This window comes from Nerophis ophidion, linkage group LG12, assembly GCF_033978795.1.
Source record: "Nerophis ophidion isolate RoL-2023_Sa linkage group LG12, RoL_Noph_v1.0, whole genome shotgun sequence".
NCBI classification, from domain to species: Eukaryota; Metazoa; Chordata; class Actinopteri; order Syngnathiformes; family Syngnathidae; genus Nerophis; species Nerophis ophidion.
Genome location: NC_084622.1, coordinates 16349717 through 16363781, shown reverse-complemented (window position 1 = coordinate 16363781; position 14065 = coordinate 16349717). Strand labels below are relative to the sequence as shown.

At 38.7% G+C, this 14065-nt stretch overlaps 2 protein-coding genes across 5 annotated transcripts in view; one reads left to right on the top strand and one right to left on the bottom strand.

The window, feature by feature from the left end:
• The window catches only part of bnip2 (BCL2 interacting protein 2), a 43070-nt gene extending 32113 nt beyond the window's left edge, over positions 1-10957 (top strand). Inside the window, exons 6-11 of one of the 2 annotated variants that reach the window (XM_061916943.1) lie at positions 2214-2316; positions 2384-2515; positions 4162-4248; positions 4314-4412; positions 7492-7527; positions 10468-10957. In XM_061916943.1, the coding sequence (XP_061772927.1) occupies positions 2214-2316; positions 2384-2515; positions 4162-4248; positions 4314-4412; positions 7492-7527; positions 10468-10525 (515 nt within the window). In that variant the 3' untranslated portion in view covers positions 10526-10957. The remainder of the gene's footprint in view (positions 1-2213; positions 2317-2383; positions 2516-4161; positions 4249-4313; positions 4413-7491; positions 7528-10467) is intronic. The other variant, XM_061916944.1, reaches the window with a different exon arrangement.
• gcnt3 (glucosaminyl (N-acetyl) transferase 3, mucin type) overlaps positions 1-14065 on the bottom strand; it is a 45497-nt gene that overhangs the window by 16499 nt on the left and 14933 nt on the right. For 2 of the 3 annotated variants that reach the window (XM_061916940.1, XM_061916941.1), the window contains one exon: positions 4453-4593. The exons of the other annotated variant lie outside the window; for it this stretch is intronic. In XM_061916940.1, the coding sequence (XP_061772924.1) occupies positions 4494-4593 (100 nt within the window). In that variant the 3' untranslated portion in view covers positions 4453-4493. Of the gene's footprint in view, positions 1-4452; positions 4594-14065 lie in introns of those variants that run through there. 3 annotated transcript variants of the gene reach the window in all.

Below are 14065 nucleotides of genomic sequence, written 5' to 3'. Positions count from 1 at the left end.
GTGTAAAAAAACAACATCCTGATTTGTACATTTTCAGAATGTGCTTGTTCTATTTTTAAACAAAGAAAACAATCTGAAGTTGTCTTTATTTTTACGTTATCGTGCCGTGATTTTTACCAGTCTGGCCCACTTGGGCGTAGAACTTTCTCTCTTTGGCCCCCAATCTGACTTAAATTAATGGTCCACCAGATGTTTCGTATGCTTGTCTCCATAGCAACGGAAGAATACAGTCGCCCTCGTTTATTGCTGTTAATTGGTTCCGGACATGGCCGTGTTAAATTAATTTCAGCAGAGTAGGTATTATTATTTATAAATCAAATATTTTCATAGCTTGATTATAAATAAATATTTACCCTAAGATTTTTTGTTAAAATAAAGCCAATAATGCAATTTTTTCTAGTCCCCTTTATTTAGAAAAGTACCAAAAAGTATCAAAATAATATTGGTATCAGGACAACACTACTCACTAAAATATCATGCAAAAGTGCAGATTCCAACTATTGAAATGTGTTGTATAGTTGAAGACTTATGGTCATTAGAAAACATGACTGCAAATCATAATGGCAGCTACACTTTCCATCTTAAAGCTCTAAAAAAATATTAGGGAATGTCCGGCGGGCCAGATTGAAAAGTGTATTTCCCCGGATGTGGTTTAAAACCATAAAATTGTGGAATACGCTTTAAAGGGGAACATTATCACAATTTCAAAAGGGTTAAAAACAATAAAAATCAGTTCCCTGTGGTTTGTTGTATTTTTTGAAGTTTTTTTAAAAATTTTACCGGTCTCCGAATATCCCTAAAAAAAGCTTTAAAGTGCTTGATTTTCGCTATTTGCGATGCCACTATCCATTTCCCTGTGACGTCATACAGTGCTGCCAATGTAAACAAACAATGGCGAATAGCACAACAAGATATAGCGACATTACCTCGGATTCAGACTCGGATTTCAGCGGCTTAAGCGATTCAACAGATTACACATGTTTTGAAACGGATGGTTGGAGTATGAAAGTATTGAAGAAGAAACTGAAGCTATTGAGCGAATAGCTATTGACGCTATTCATAGCCATAGCATGGCCGAATAGCTGCCTTAGCATCGCCGGTAAAATGTGCGGACCAAACGATCAGGACTTTCGCATCTTGTGACACTGGAGCAACTTAAATTCGTCGATTGGTAAGTGTTTTTTTCGCATTAAATGTGGGTGGAAGGAAACGTAATATAGTTGCAAATGCATCTGCAGGTTATCCATACATCTCTGTGCCATGTCTGCTTTAGCACCGCCGGTAAATAGCATGTTAGCATCGATTAGCGTAGCATGTTAGCATCGATTAGCTGGCAGTCAACATCAACAAAACTCACTTTTGTGATTTCTGTGACTTTATCGTTACAAATGCATCTGCAGGTTATCCATACATCTCTGTGCTATGTCTGCTTTAGCGCCGCCGGTAAATAGCATGTTAGCGTCGATTAGCATAGCATGTTAGCATCGAATAACTGGCAGTCACGCCGCGACCAAATATGTCTGATTAGCACATAAGTCAACATCAACAAAACTCACCTTTGTGATTTCGTTGACTTTATCATTGCAAATGCATCTGCAGGTTATCCATACATCTCTGTGCCATGTCTGCCTTAGCATCGCCGGTCAAATGTAATGGGGGTCTGGCGGCAGACACTTTCGCATCTTCGGGCCAGTGGTGCAACTTGAATCCCTCCCTGTTAGTGTTGTTACACCCTCCGACAACACACCGACAGGGCATGATGTCTCCAAAGTTTCAAAAAATAGTCGAAAAAACGGAAAATAACAGAGCTGAGACCCAATGTTTACAATGTGTTGAAAATGAAAATAGCGGCTGTATTACCTCGGCGACGTCACATTCTGACGTCATCCCCTCCAGAGCGATAAACAGAAAGGCGTTTAATTCGCCAAAATTCACCCATTTAGAGTTCGGAAATCGGTTAAAAAAATATATGGTCTTTTTTCTGCACCATCAAGGTATATATTGACGCTTGCATAGGTCTGGTGATAATGTTCCCCTTTAAACGGCGACTGTGCTGTATAATATTTGGAAGATTTGGTGCTCGTTACATTGGCACATGTACACGTCCATAAATATTTGTTCCTTGCGAATGCACACAATTTAAAAGGGAAACAAGCAGGCTTTTCAATAGTAGACACTAAGTGATGGTATTGACTGTGATGTTTCCCCTGCAGGTTACTATGGCGACGGCTTGAATGCCATAATTGTCTTTGCTGTGTGCTTCATGCCTGAGAGCAGTCAACCAAATTACAGATACATCATGGACAATTTATTCAAGTAAGTGTCTATCTGCCTCGTGAGAGACCCTTTCATAACTGCGGCTAATGGAAGGAAACTCTGGCAGGTATGTCATCGGCACACTGGAGCTTCTGGTGGCAGAGAACTACATGATTGTCTATCTCAACGGGGCAACCTCTCGGAAAAAGATGCCGACAGTCGGCTGGCTCAGAAAATGTTATCAGCAGATTGACAGAAGGTGATTGTCACTTTAACTTCCAACCCCCGTTTCCATGTGTTGGGAAATTGTGTTAGATGTAAATATAAACAGAATACAATGATTTGCAAATCCTTTTCAACCCATATTCAGTTGAATATGCTACAAAGACAACATATTTGATGTTCAAACTCATACATTTTTTTATTTAGCAAATGATAATTAACTTAAAATTTCATGGCTGCAACAGGTGCCAAAGTAGTTGGGAAAGGGCATGTTCACCACTGTGTTACATCACCTTTTCTTTTAACAACACTCAATAAACGTTTGGGAACTGAGGAAACTAATTGTTGAAGCTTTGAAAGTGGAATTCTTTCCCATTCTTGTTTTATGTAGAGCTTCTGTCGTATTTTACGCTTCATAATGCTCCACACATTTTCGATGGGAGACAGGTCTGGAATGCAGGCGGGCCAGGAAAGTACCCGCACTCTTTTTTTACGAAGCCACGCTGTTGTAACACGTGTTGAATGTGGCTGGGCATTGTTTTGCTTAAATAAGCAGGGGTGTCCATGAAAAAGACGGCGCTCAGATGGCAGCATATGTTGTTCCAAAACCTGTATGTACCTTTCTGCATTAATGGTGCCTTCACAGATGTGTAAATTACCCATGCCTTGGGCACTAATGCACCCCCATACCATCACAGATGCTGGCTTTTGAACTTTGCGTCGATAACGGTCTGGTTGGTTCGCTTCCCCTCTGGTCCGGATGACACAGTGTCGAATATTTCCAAAAACAATTTGAAATGTGGACTCGTCAGACCACAGAACACTTTTCCACGTTGCGTCAGTCCATCTTGGATGATCTCGGGTCTAGAGAAGCCAGCGGCGTTTCTGGATGTTGTTGACAAAAGGCTTTTGCTTTGCATAGTAGAGCTTAAACTTGCAATTACAGATGTAGCGACGAACTGTATTTAGTGACAGTGGTTTTCTGAAGTGTTCCTGAGCCCATGTGGTGATATCCTTTAGAGATTGATGTCGGTTTTTCATATAGTGCCTCTGAGAGATCAAAGGTCACGGTCATTTAATGTTGGTTTCCGGCCATGCCGCTTACGTGGAGTGATTTCTCAAGATTCTCTGAACCTTTTGATGATATTATGGACCGTAGATGTTGAAACCCCTAAATTTCTTACAATTGCACTTTGAGAAATGTTGTTCTTAAACTGTTTGACTATTTGCTCACGCAGTTGTGGAGAAAGGGGTGTACCTCCCCCCATCCTTTCTTGTGAAAGACTGAGCATTTTTTGGGAAGCTGTTTTTATACCCAATCATGGCACCCACCTGTTCCCAATTAGCCTGCACACCTGTGGGATGTTCCAAATAAGTGTATGATGAGCATTCCTCAACTTTATCAGTATTTATTGCCACCTTTCCCAACTTCTTTGTCAGGTGTTGCTGGCATCAAATTCTAAGGTTAATGATTATTTGCAAAAAAAAATGTTTATGAGTTTGAACATCAAATATGTTGTCTTTGTAGCATATTCAACTGAATATGGGTTGAAAATGATTTGCAAATCATTGTATTTTGTTTATATTTACATCTAACAGTTTCCCAACTCATATGGAAACAGGGTTTGTACCATAACAATATGGTGTCCTAAAATGTAGGTATAATAACTTGCTGTCTTCCAGGTTAAGGAAGAACCTAAAGTCGTTGATAATCGTCCATCCCTCTTGGTTCATTCGCACCGTGTTGGCACTCACTAAACCTTTCATTAGGTAAGAGAGAGACCATGCACATTCTTCATCAGTTCTTGCTTTTATAACTCGGGACTTTTTTACAGCACCAAATTTAGTCAGAAAATCAAGTACGTGTACAGCCTGACAGACCTGGCAGAGTCGGTCCCCATGGAGTACGTGTCCATCCCAGATTGTATCAAGCTGTGAGTACCCCCCCCCCCCCCCCCCCCCTTCTCCCTTCTTTGACAAGCAGCACTCTGTTGTCCATGTGCCATCATCACCCGTCATCCCACCGTGACAATTGGATACATTTGCAGCCAAACCTTTCCACGTTTGTGGAACCAAATGAGTGAGTGACATCCTTGTGGTTTAGAGGTCAACTTCCTGGAAAGAAAATGGAAGCGTAGGATCGTACGTGAATATCAGGGGATTGCAGATGCATAGAAGCCCACCCTGCTGATTTGTTAGCGATATTTGACATTGGTCTTTGAAGGTCCTACAAATCTCTGGGTGAATACAAGAGTGTTTGGGAAGTATCACTTGATCAGGCGTACTTTGGAATGCTTGTTTTTATTTTTTTCTAAGTCATTTTTTCTTCTTTGTTTAAATCTTTTTTCTTTTTTAAAATAATATTTTGAAGTTTAATTATGGTTATGGTGTATGGCTGGGTAATACGTCTGAAAACAGTATCACGATCTAAGTTGTGTTATACTGATCGATATCGATAATCATTTACCGTATTTCCTTGAGTTGTAGCCGGGTATATAGTATGCGCCTGCCTAGAATTACTGCCGGGTCAAACTCGTTTCGCAAAATAATTAGCGCATGCTTAGCATTACCGCCGGCTCAGGATTAACGCTGGGTCAAACTCATTTCGCAAAATATTTTTATTAGCGCATGTCTACAATTTCCGCCGGGTCAAACTCGTTTCGCCAAATAATTAGCATATGCCTAGAATTTCCACTGGGTCAAACTCGTCACGTCACAAGTGACACTTCACCTGTCATCCTTTCAAAATGGAGGAGGCTGATTTCATTAATTTCAAATCGCAGAAAGGGAAGAAGATTAAGAGCTATTCAGTAGGATTTAAGGTCCAAGCTATTGAATATGCTAAAAAGAACAGTAAGCAGCTATGTTTTATTAATATACCGTAGCTGCGTGTGTCAAATATGAGTCATTAAATGACTCCCGCCTCCTGGTGGTAGAGGGCGCTAGTGATCCTTCTTGCGACTACTCGGCTGCAGAAGAAGTGACAACAAGCAACAAGAGTGAGCAGCGATCGTTTATTTTTTCCTCTCGCTTGCACTTTTAACATGGAGGACTACATATCTAAAATTAAACAAGTTTTCTAAACTGGACTTTCAATCGAAGCAGGAGGTAATAAGGGAAGATCTCCATCGAGACAGAGAGACTTTTAAAACTGAAGAAAGATAAGGAAAACTTCTATAAACAAGTTGTCGATGCTTTTGATCAGAAGGATAATAACCTTTTTTTTAATTAAATGTGCTTTTCATGATGGTATCCTTACATCACACTCAAATGTATAAGCGCAGGCCTAAATTTACCGCAAGCTTTTGGTAAACGCCGGAGTGAGAAGAGGTTTTAAATTAATTAGCGCCCCGACGGCAATTTAAGGAAATACGGTATTTGATATATTTGATATATTACGGCAGGGGTCACCAACCTTCTTGAAACCAAGAGCTACTTCTTGGGTACTGATTAATGCGAAGGGCTACCAGTTTGATACACACTTAAATAAATTGCCAGAAATAGCCAATTTACTCAATTTACCTTTTAATGAATAAATCTATATATATAAAAAAAATGGGTATTTCTGTCATTCCGTCGTACATTGTTTTTTCCTTTTACGGAAGGTTTTTTGTAGAGAATAAATAATGGAAAAAAATCTTAATTGTACGGTTTAAAAGAGGACAAAACAGGAAAAAAATTAAAACTGAATTTTGAAACATAGTTTATCTTCAATTTCGACTCTTTAAAATTCAAAATTCAACCGAAAAAAAATGAATAGAAAAACTAGCTGATTCGAATCTTTTTGAAAAAAATTAAAAATGTATTTATGGAACATCATTAGTAATTTTTCCTGATTAAGATTCATTTTTTTAATTTTGATTACATGTTTTAAATAGGTTAAAACCCACTTTGAAATAAGATTTAAATTTGATTCTACAGATTTTCTAGATTTGCCAGAAGAATTTTTTGGAATTTTAATCATAATAAGTTTGAAGAAATATTTCACAAATATTCTTTGTCGAAAACACAGAAGCTAAAATGAAGAAATAAATTAAAATGTATTTATTATTCTTTACAATAAAAAATTTTAAAAAATTACTTGAACATTGATTTAAATTGTCAGGAAAGAAGAGGAAGGAATTTAAAAGGTAAAAAGGTATATGTGTTTAAAAATCCTAAAATCATTTTTAAGGTTGTATTTTTTCTCTAAAATTGTCTTTCTGAAAGTTATAAGAAGCAAAGTAAAAAAATAAATGAATTTATTTAAACAAGTGAAGACCAAGTCTTTAAAAATGTTTCTTGGATTTTCAAATTCTATTTGAGTTTTGTCTCTCTTAGAACTAAAAATGTCGATCAAAGCGAGACCAGCTTGCTAGTAAATAAATACAATTTAAAAAATAGAGGCAGCTCACTGGTAAGTGCTGCTATTTGAGCTATTTTTAGAACAGGCCAGCGGGCGACTCATCTGGTCCTTACGGGCGACCTGGTGCCCGCGGGCACCATGTTGGTGACCCCTGTATTACGGTATTGTATTAATAATTTCAAACATAAGTCGCTCCTGAGTATAAGTCGCAACACCGGCCAAACTATGAAAAAAACTGCGACTTATAGTCCGAAAAATACGGTACATATCGGTATGGGTTGATATCGGAATCGGTGATTAAGAGTTGAACAATATCGGAATATTGGCAAAAAAGCCATTATCGGCCATCTCTTTAAAATACACTGAGTTTAAGAAAGTCATTGAATTGATGTTTCCTGCACAGAAGGGATTTTTTGGGTTGATTTTTAAATTGTTCAATTCTGCGTTTTACATCATCATTCAGTATTTACCCGAATGTGATAGACATTTTTTATTCAAGATCTTACTGCACGGCAATGAAATAGGCTGGCATGCAGGTGTGTATGTTGCAGAAAAACATCTACCAAGATAAGAATACAAAAGCTTCTTCCAAGTTGCAGTTGGGATGTTTGGTTGCTGCTGGCTCTTCTCTGCTCTCTCACACTTCATCTCCCTGCTCCCTTCTTAAGGTTTGACCAGGACAAAAATAGGAAAAGCCATAAAAGGTATTCTGCATTTTTTCTGTTTACCCAGGGCTTGGTGTCAGCACTTTGCTTTTCACAAAACTAACCAAGCTGACCCTTGGAGGACACACACCTCACTGACAATTAGACACTTTTGTGTGCTTTCATGACCAGCCTCTCGCTGTGTGGAAAATTACTTGCATGTATGTTTTCTCCGACGAAAGGTTTACATTGTGATTTTTTTGAGATTCGGTAAGTAAATTCCTGTTTTTCGTAAGTAAAATACAAGAAAGTGGTCACCATGATTGTGTGGTTTGCACGCTCACATGGTGCCTCCTCATCCTCGTCCTCATCCTCCCTGACACTGATTGGAGGCCTCACAGCTTGTTTGCATGACTCACCGCAAATCTAATGTTCACAAGCATGTGCACTTAAAGCCATCTGCACACTTATTAAGCAATGACTGTTCATCTGTTTGGGGCTTTAATTGGATTTTTCAGAGGGGGCGCAGCACATCACGTAGGCACATTTTTAAAGACTGCTGCTAAAAACATGAAATGCCAACAAGTGCTTGACTCCTCTGTTGGTGATGTTGCACATTGGAGTCATGACTTTGCAAGAATGGCTCACAATATATCTTACTATATTTATAATTACTTATTTATCTTAATTGTTTTATTGTAATTATTTTTATTATTGTTTATAATCATCATTTTATCTTAATTATTTATTTCTTATTTATAATGTGCATTTGCAGACAATAGGGTTGTCTCAATACCAATGTTTTGGTACCGGTACTAAAGTGTATTTCAATACTTTTCTAAATAAAGCAGACCACAATCAATGGTTAACAATAAATCTTAGGGTACATGAAACATACATTTATTGTTGTAATTTAGTCCTTCAATAAAATAGTGAACATACTAGACAACTTGTCTTTTAGTAGTAAGTAAACAAACAAAGGCTCCTAATTAGTCTGCTGACGTATGCAGTAACATATTTATACACGTATTATTTTGTAAACATTATAAAAGGAAAAGCTGTAAAAAATAATTATTAATCTACTTATTTACTGTAAATATCTGCTTATTTTCTGTTCAAAGATGTTCTATCTACACTTCTGTTCAAATGTAATAATCACTTATTCTTCTCTTCTTTGATTCTTTACAATAGTTTTGGATGATACCACAAATTGGTTAACATTTTGGAGACTTGTGTATGCGTATGCATGTTAACATACATACATATATATATATATATATATATATATATATATATTCAGTGGGGCAAAAAAGTATTTAGTCAGCCACCGATTGTGCAAGTTCTCCCACTTAAAATGATGACAGAAGTCTGTAATTTTCATCATAGGTACACTTCAACTGTGAGAGACAGAATATGAAAAAAGAAATCCAGGACTTCACATTGTAGGAATTTTAAAGAATTTAATTGTAAATCATTGTGGAAAATAAGTATTTGGTCAATAACAAAAATTCAACTCAATACTGTGTAATATAATCTTTGTTGGCAATAACATTGGTCAAACGATTACTATAGGTTTGCACACACAGTAGCTGGTATTTTGGCCCATTCCTCCATGCAGATCTTCTCGAGAGCAGTGATGTTTTGGGGCTGTCGACGAGCAACACAGACTTTCAACTCCCTCCACAGATTTTCTATGGAGTTCAGGTCAGGCTAGGCCACTACAGGACTTTCAAATTTTTCTTACGGAGCCACTCCTTCGTTGCCCGGGCGGTGTGTTTGGGATCATTGTCATGCTGGAAGACCCAGTCATGTTTCATCTTCAAAGCTTTCACTGATGGAAGGAGGTTTTGGCTCAAAATCTCACGATACATGGCGCCATTCATTCTTTCCTTAACACGGATCAGTCGTCCTGTCCCCTTAGCAGAAAAACAGCCCCAAAGCATGATGTTTCCACCCCCATGCTTCACAGTAGGTATGGTGTTCTTGGGATGCAACTCAGTATTCTTCTTCCTCCAAACACGACGAGTTGAGTTTATACCAAAAAGTTCTATTTTGGTTTCATCTGACCACATGACATTCTCCCAATCCTCTGCTGTATCATCCATGTGTTCTCATGCAAACTTCAGACGGGCCTGGACATGCACTGGCTTAAGCAGGGGGACACGTCTGGCACTGCAGGATTTGATTCCCTGTCGGCGTAGTGTGTTACTGATGGTAACCTTTGTTACTTTGGTCCCAGCTCTCTGCAGGTCATTCACCAGGTCCCCCTGTGTGGTCCAGGGATTTTTGCTCACCGTTCTCATGATCATTTTGACCCCACAAGATGAGATCTTGCGTGGAGCCCCAGATCGAGGGAAATTATCAGCGGTCTTGTATGTCTTCCATTTTCTGATAATTGCTCCCGCAGTTGATTTTTTCACACCAAGCTGCTTGCCTATTGTAGATTCACTCTTCCCAGTCTGGTGCAGGTCTACAATTCTTTTCCTGGTGTCCTTTGACAGCTCTTTGGTCTTTGCCATAGTGGAGTTTGGAGTCTGACTGTTTGAGGCTGTGGACAGGTGTCTTTTATACAGATAACGAGTTCAAACAGGTTCCAATAATACAGGTAACGAGTGGAGGACAGAAGAGCTTCTTAAGAAGTTACAGGTCTGTGAGAGCCAGAGATCTTCCTTGTTTAAAGTGACCAAATACTTATTTTCCACCATAATTTACAAATAAATTCTTTAAAATTCCTAAAATGTGAATTCCTGGATTTTTTCCCCACATTCTGTCTCTCACAGTTGAAGTGTACCTATGATGAAAATTACAGACCTCTGTCAACATTTTAAGTGGGAGAACTTGCACAATCGGTGGCTGACTAAATACTTTTACACAGCCTGGCCCCCGGACAAATTGTTCTAACCCAATGCGGCCCCCGAGCCAAAAAGCTTGGGGACCCCTGATGTAAAGCTTGCTCAAGGGTTAAAAGTCAAGTCAAGTACAACATGTCTGTATGTGCAGGATCGACCAGGACGTGCACAGCAAAGTGGAAACGGCGGCCGCTGCCCTGCCCGAGTGACCCTTGAGCAAGAGAGCAAGAGAAGGATGAAGAATGTTTAAAGTGCTGCCACTCAATTTTTTCCCCCCCTCTTGTGTGTTTTGGGTGATGTGACTGGAAAAGTGCCTTGTTGAAGCCATGCTGCCTGTTACATGTTACATGTTATACGTGCAACTCTTTGCTTCTTCCTCCTTTTAATCCCTTTTAGTGTCGCTCTGTCCTGTCCAAATGTTACTTTATTTAAGGCACTCTGTTACAAATCAATGATGCATGTACTGCTTTATTGCATTGAAATATATATTTATATTCCAAAGGTGACAAAAAGGAGAGAAAGTAATATATTTTTATGGTTGCTCTTGATTTTAAAAGTGCATTTTTTTTTTTTTTAGGTCTCTGACTGCCTTTATTTTTACTGTCCCGGGGAGAAAAAAATAAAGCGTTATTTTTTTCATGTGGAAGGACAACAATGTTCACAGAAGGCAACTAGGCGCTATTTTTGATCAACATACAGTACAGTACAGTACAAGTTGGACACCTTCTGAGTCAATCTTTATGTTCATGAATATTTACATATAGATTGACTCATCAGAACTATGACTGAACACATGTGAAGTTATGTATTTAACTAAAAAAGGTGCAAACATGTTTTTATATTCTAGTTTCTTCACAATAGCCACCCTTTGCTCCGATTACTGCTTTGCACACTCGTGGCATTCTCTCCATGAGCTTCAAGAGGTAGTCACTTGCTCAGTGGCCACCCTGAGATCGGTAGGTCAAACCCTGGCAGAGTCATTTATGATAGTCCCATTTTTGGTATGACTCGGCCGGGGTTTGAACTCACAACCTACCGGTCTTAGGACGGACACTAGGCCCCTGAGTCATACCAAAGACTATAAAAATGAGCCTCCCTGCTTGGCACTCTACATTAAGAGTTGGAATTGGGGGTTAAATCACCAAAGGTGGTTCCAGGGCGTGTCCACCGCTGCCGCTCACTGCTCCCCTCACCTCCCAGAAGGTAAACAAGGGGATGGGTCAAATGCAGAGGTTAATTTCACCACACCTAGTGTGTGTGTTTAACTATCAATGGTACTTTAACTTGATATTCTAGTTCCTTCAAAATAGCCACCCTTTTCTCCGATTACTGCTTTGCACACTCGTGGCATTCTCTCCATGAGCTTCAAAGGGTAGTCACTTGCTCAGTGGCCGCCCTGAGATCGGTAGGTCAAACCCCGGCCGAGTCATTTAAGATAGTCCCATTTTTGGTATGACTCGGCCGGGGTTTGAACTCACAACCTACCGGTCTCAGGGCGGACACTAGGCCCCTGGGTCATACCAAAGACTATAAAAATGAGCCTCCCTGCTTGGCACTCTGCACCAAGAGTTGGAATTGGGGGTTAAATCACCAAAAGTGGTTCCAGGGCGTGTCCACCGCTGCCGCTCACTGCTCCCCTCACCTCCCAGGAAGTAAACAAGGGGATGGGTCAAATGCAGAGGTTAATTTCACCACACCTAGTGTGTGTGTTTAACTATCAGTGGTACTTTAACCTGATATTCTAGTTTTTTCAAAATAGCCACCCTTTGTTCTGATTACTGCTTTGCACAGCCTTGGCATTCTCTCCATGAGCTTCAAGAGGTAGTCACTTGCTCAGTGGCCGCCCTGAGATCGGTAGGTCAAACCCCGGCCGAGTCATTTATGATAGTCCCATTTTTATAGTCTTTAGTATGACTTGGCCAGGGTTTGAACTCACAACCTACCCATCTCAGGGCGGACACTAACCACTAAGCCACAGAGTCATACCAAAGACTATAAAAATGGGAGCCATTACCTCCCCGCTTGGCACTCAGCATCAAGGGTTGGAATTGGGGGTTAAATCACCAAAAATGATTCCCGGGAGTGCCTGCTGCTGCTCACTGCTCCCCTCACCTCCCAGTGGGTGAACTGGGGTAAATTGCAGAGGTTAATTTCACCACACCTAGTGTGTGTGTGTGACTATCAGAGATACTTTAATTGTATATTCTAGTTTCTTCAAAATAGCCGCCCTTTGCTTCAATTACTGCTTTGCACACTCTTGGCATTCTCTCCATGAGCTTCAAGCTCACCTGTGGAGTGGAAACCATTTCAGGTTTGATTGATTTATCGAAACTTTTATGAGTAGATTGCACAGTACAGTACATATTCCGTACAATTGACCACTAAATTGTAAGACCCCAATAAGTTGTCTAAGTCGGGGTCCACGTTACTCAATTCATGGTAAAGGTGACTACCTCTTGAAGCTCATGGAGAGAATGCCAAGAGTGTGCAAAGCAGTAATCGGAGCAAAGAGTGGCTATTTTGAAGAAACTAGAATATAAAACATGTTTTCGGTTATTTCACCTTTTTTTTGTTAAGTACATACCTTCACTTGAGTTCATTCATAGTTTTGATGTGACTATCTACAATGTAAATAGTCATGAACATAAAGATTGGATGAGCTGTGTCCAAACTTTTGGCTTATACTGTATATGTTGCATATTTGTATTATTTTTCCACAAATGTACAGTTGAATATTTTTTACTATTAGTCCAAATGAGTGTATTTACACCAAACGGCCACAAGATGTCGCTAGAGACTTGGATGCGCTCATTAAGTGCTTAACATGGTTTTGTCTCCCGGGTAAAATATTGAAGAAGTTTTGTTTCCATTCCAACCAATATACAAAATCCACAATATATCGGTCAATTTTAGGTCATTTTCCCGGACAAAAGTGGGGGAATCATTCCAAAAAGTCATGTGAGTGAGGGGCTCCAATCCTTGGTGAGACTAAAGACATTAAAGTGAACGGTGTGCTGATTGTATATGGCAGGGGTCACCAAGCTTTTTGAAACCAAGAACTACTTCTTGGCTACTGATTAATGCAAAGGGCTACCAGTTTGATACACACTTCAATAAATTGCCAAAAGTAGCCAATTTGCTCAATTTACCTTTAAACTCTGTTATTATTAATACAACTAGCTAATTGGAATCTTTTAAAAATATATATATATTTCCATAAATAATTTTTTTAATTTGTTCAAAAACATTAGTCATTATTAGTAATGTTTCCTGATTAAGATTATTTTAGAATTTTGATGACATATTTTAAATAGGTTAAAATCCAATCTGCACTATGTTAGAATATATAACAAATTGGACCAAGCTATATTTCTAACAAAGACAAATCATTATTTCTTCTAGATTTTCCAGAACAAACATTTGAAAAGAAATTCAAAAGACTTTGAATTAAGATTTAAATTTGATTCTACAGATTTTCTAGATTTGCCAGAATAATTTTTGGGAATTTTAATCATAATAAGTTTAAAGAAATATTTCACAAATATTCTTCATTGAAAAAACAGAAACTAAAATGAAGAATTAAATTAAAATGTATTTATTTTTCCTTACACTAAAAAAAACAATTTACTTGAGCATTGATTTAAATTGTGAGGAAAGAAAAGTAAGGAATTTAAAAGGTAAAAAGGTATATGTGTTTTAAAATCCTAAAATCATTTTAAGGTTGTATTTTTTCTCTAAAATTGTCTTTC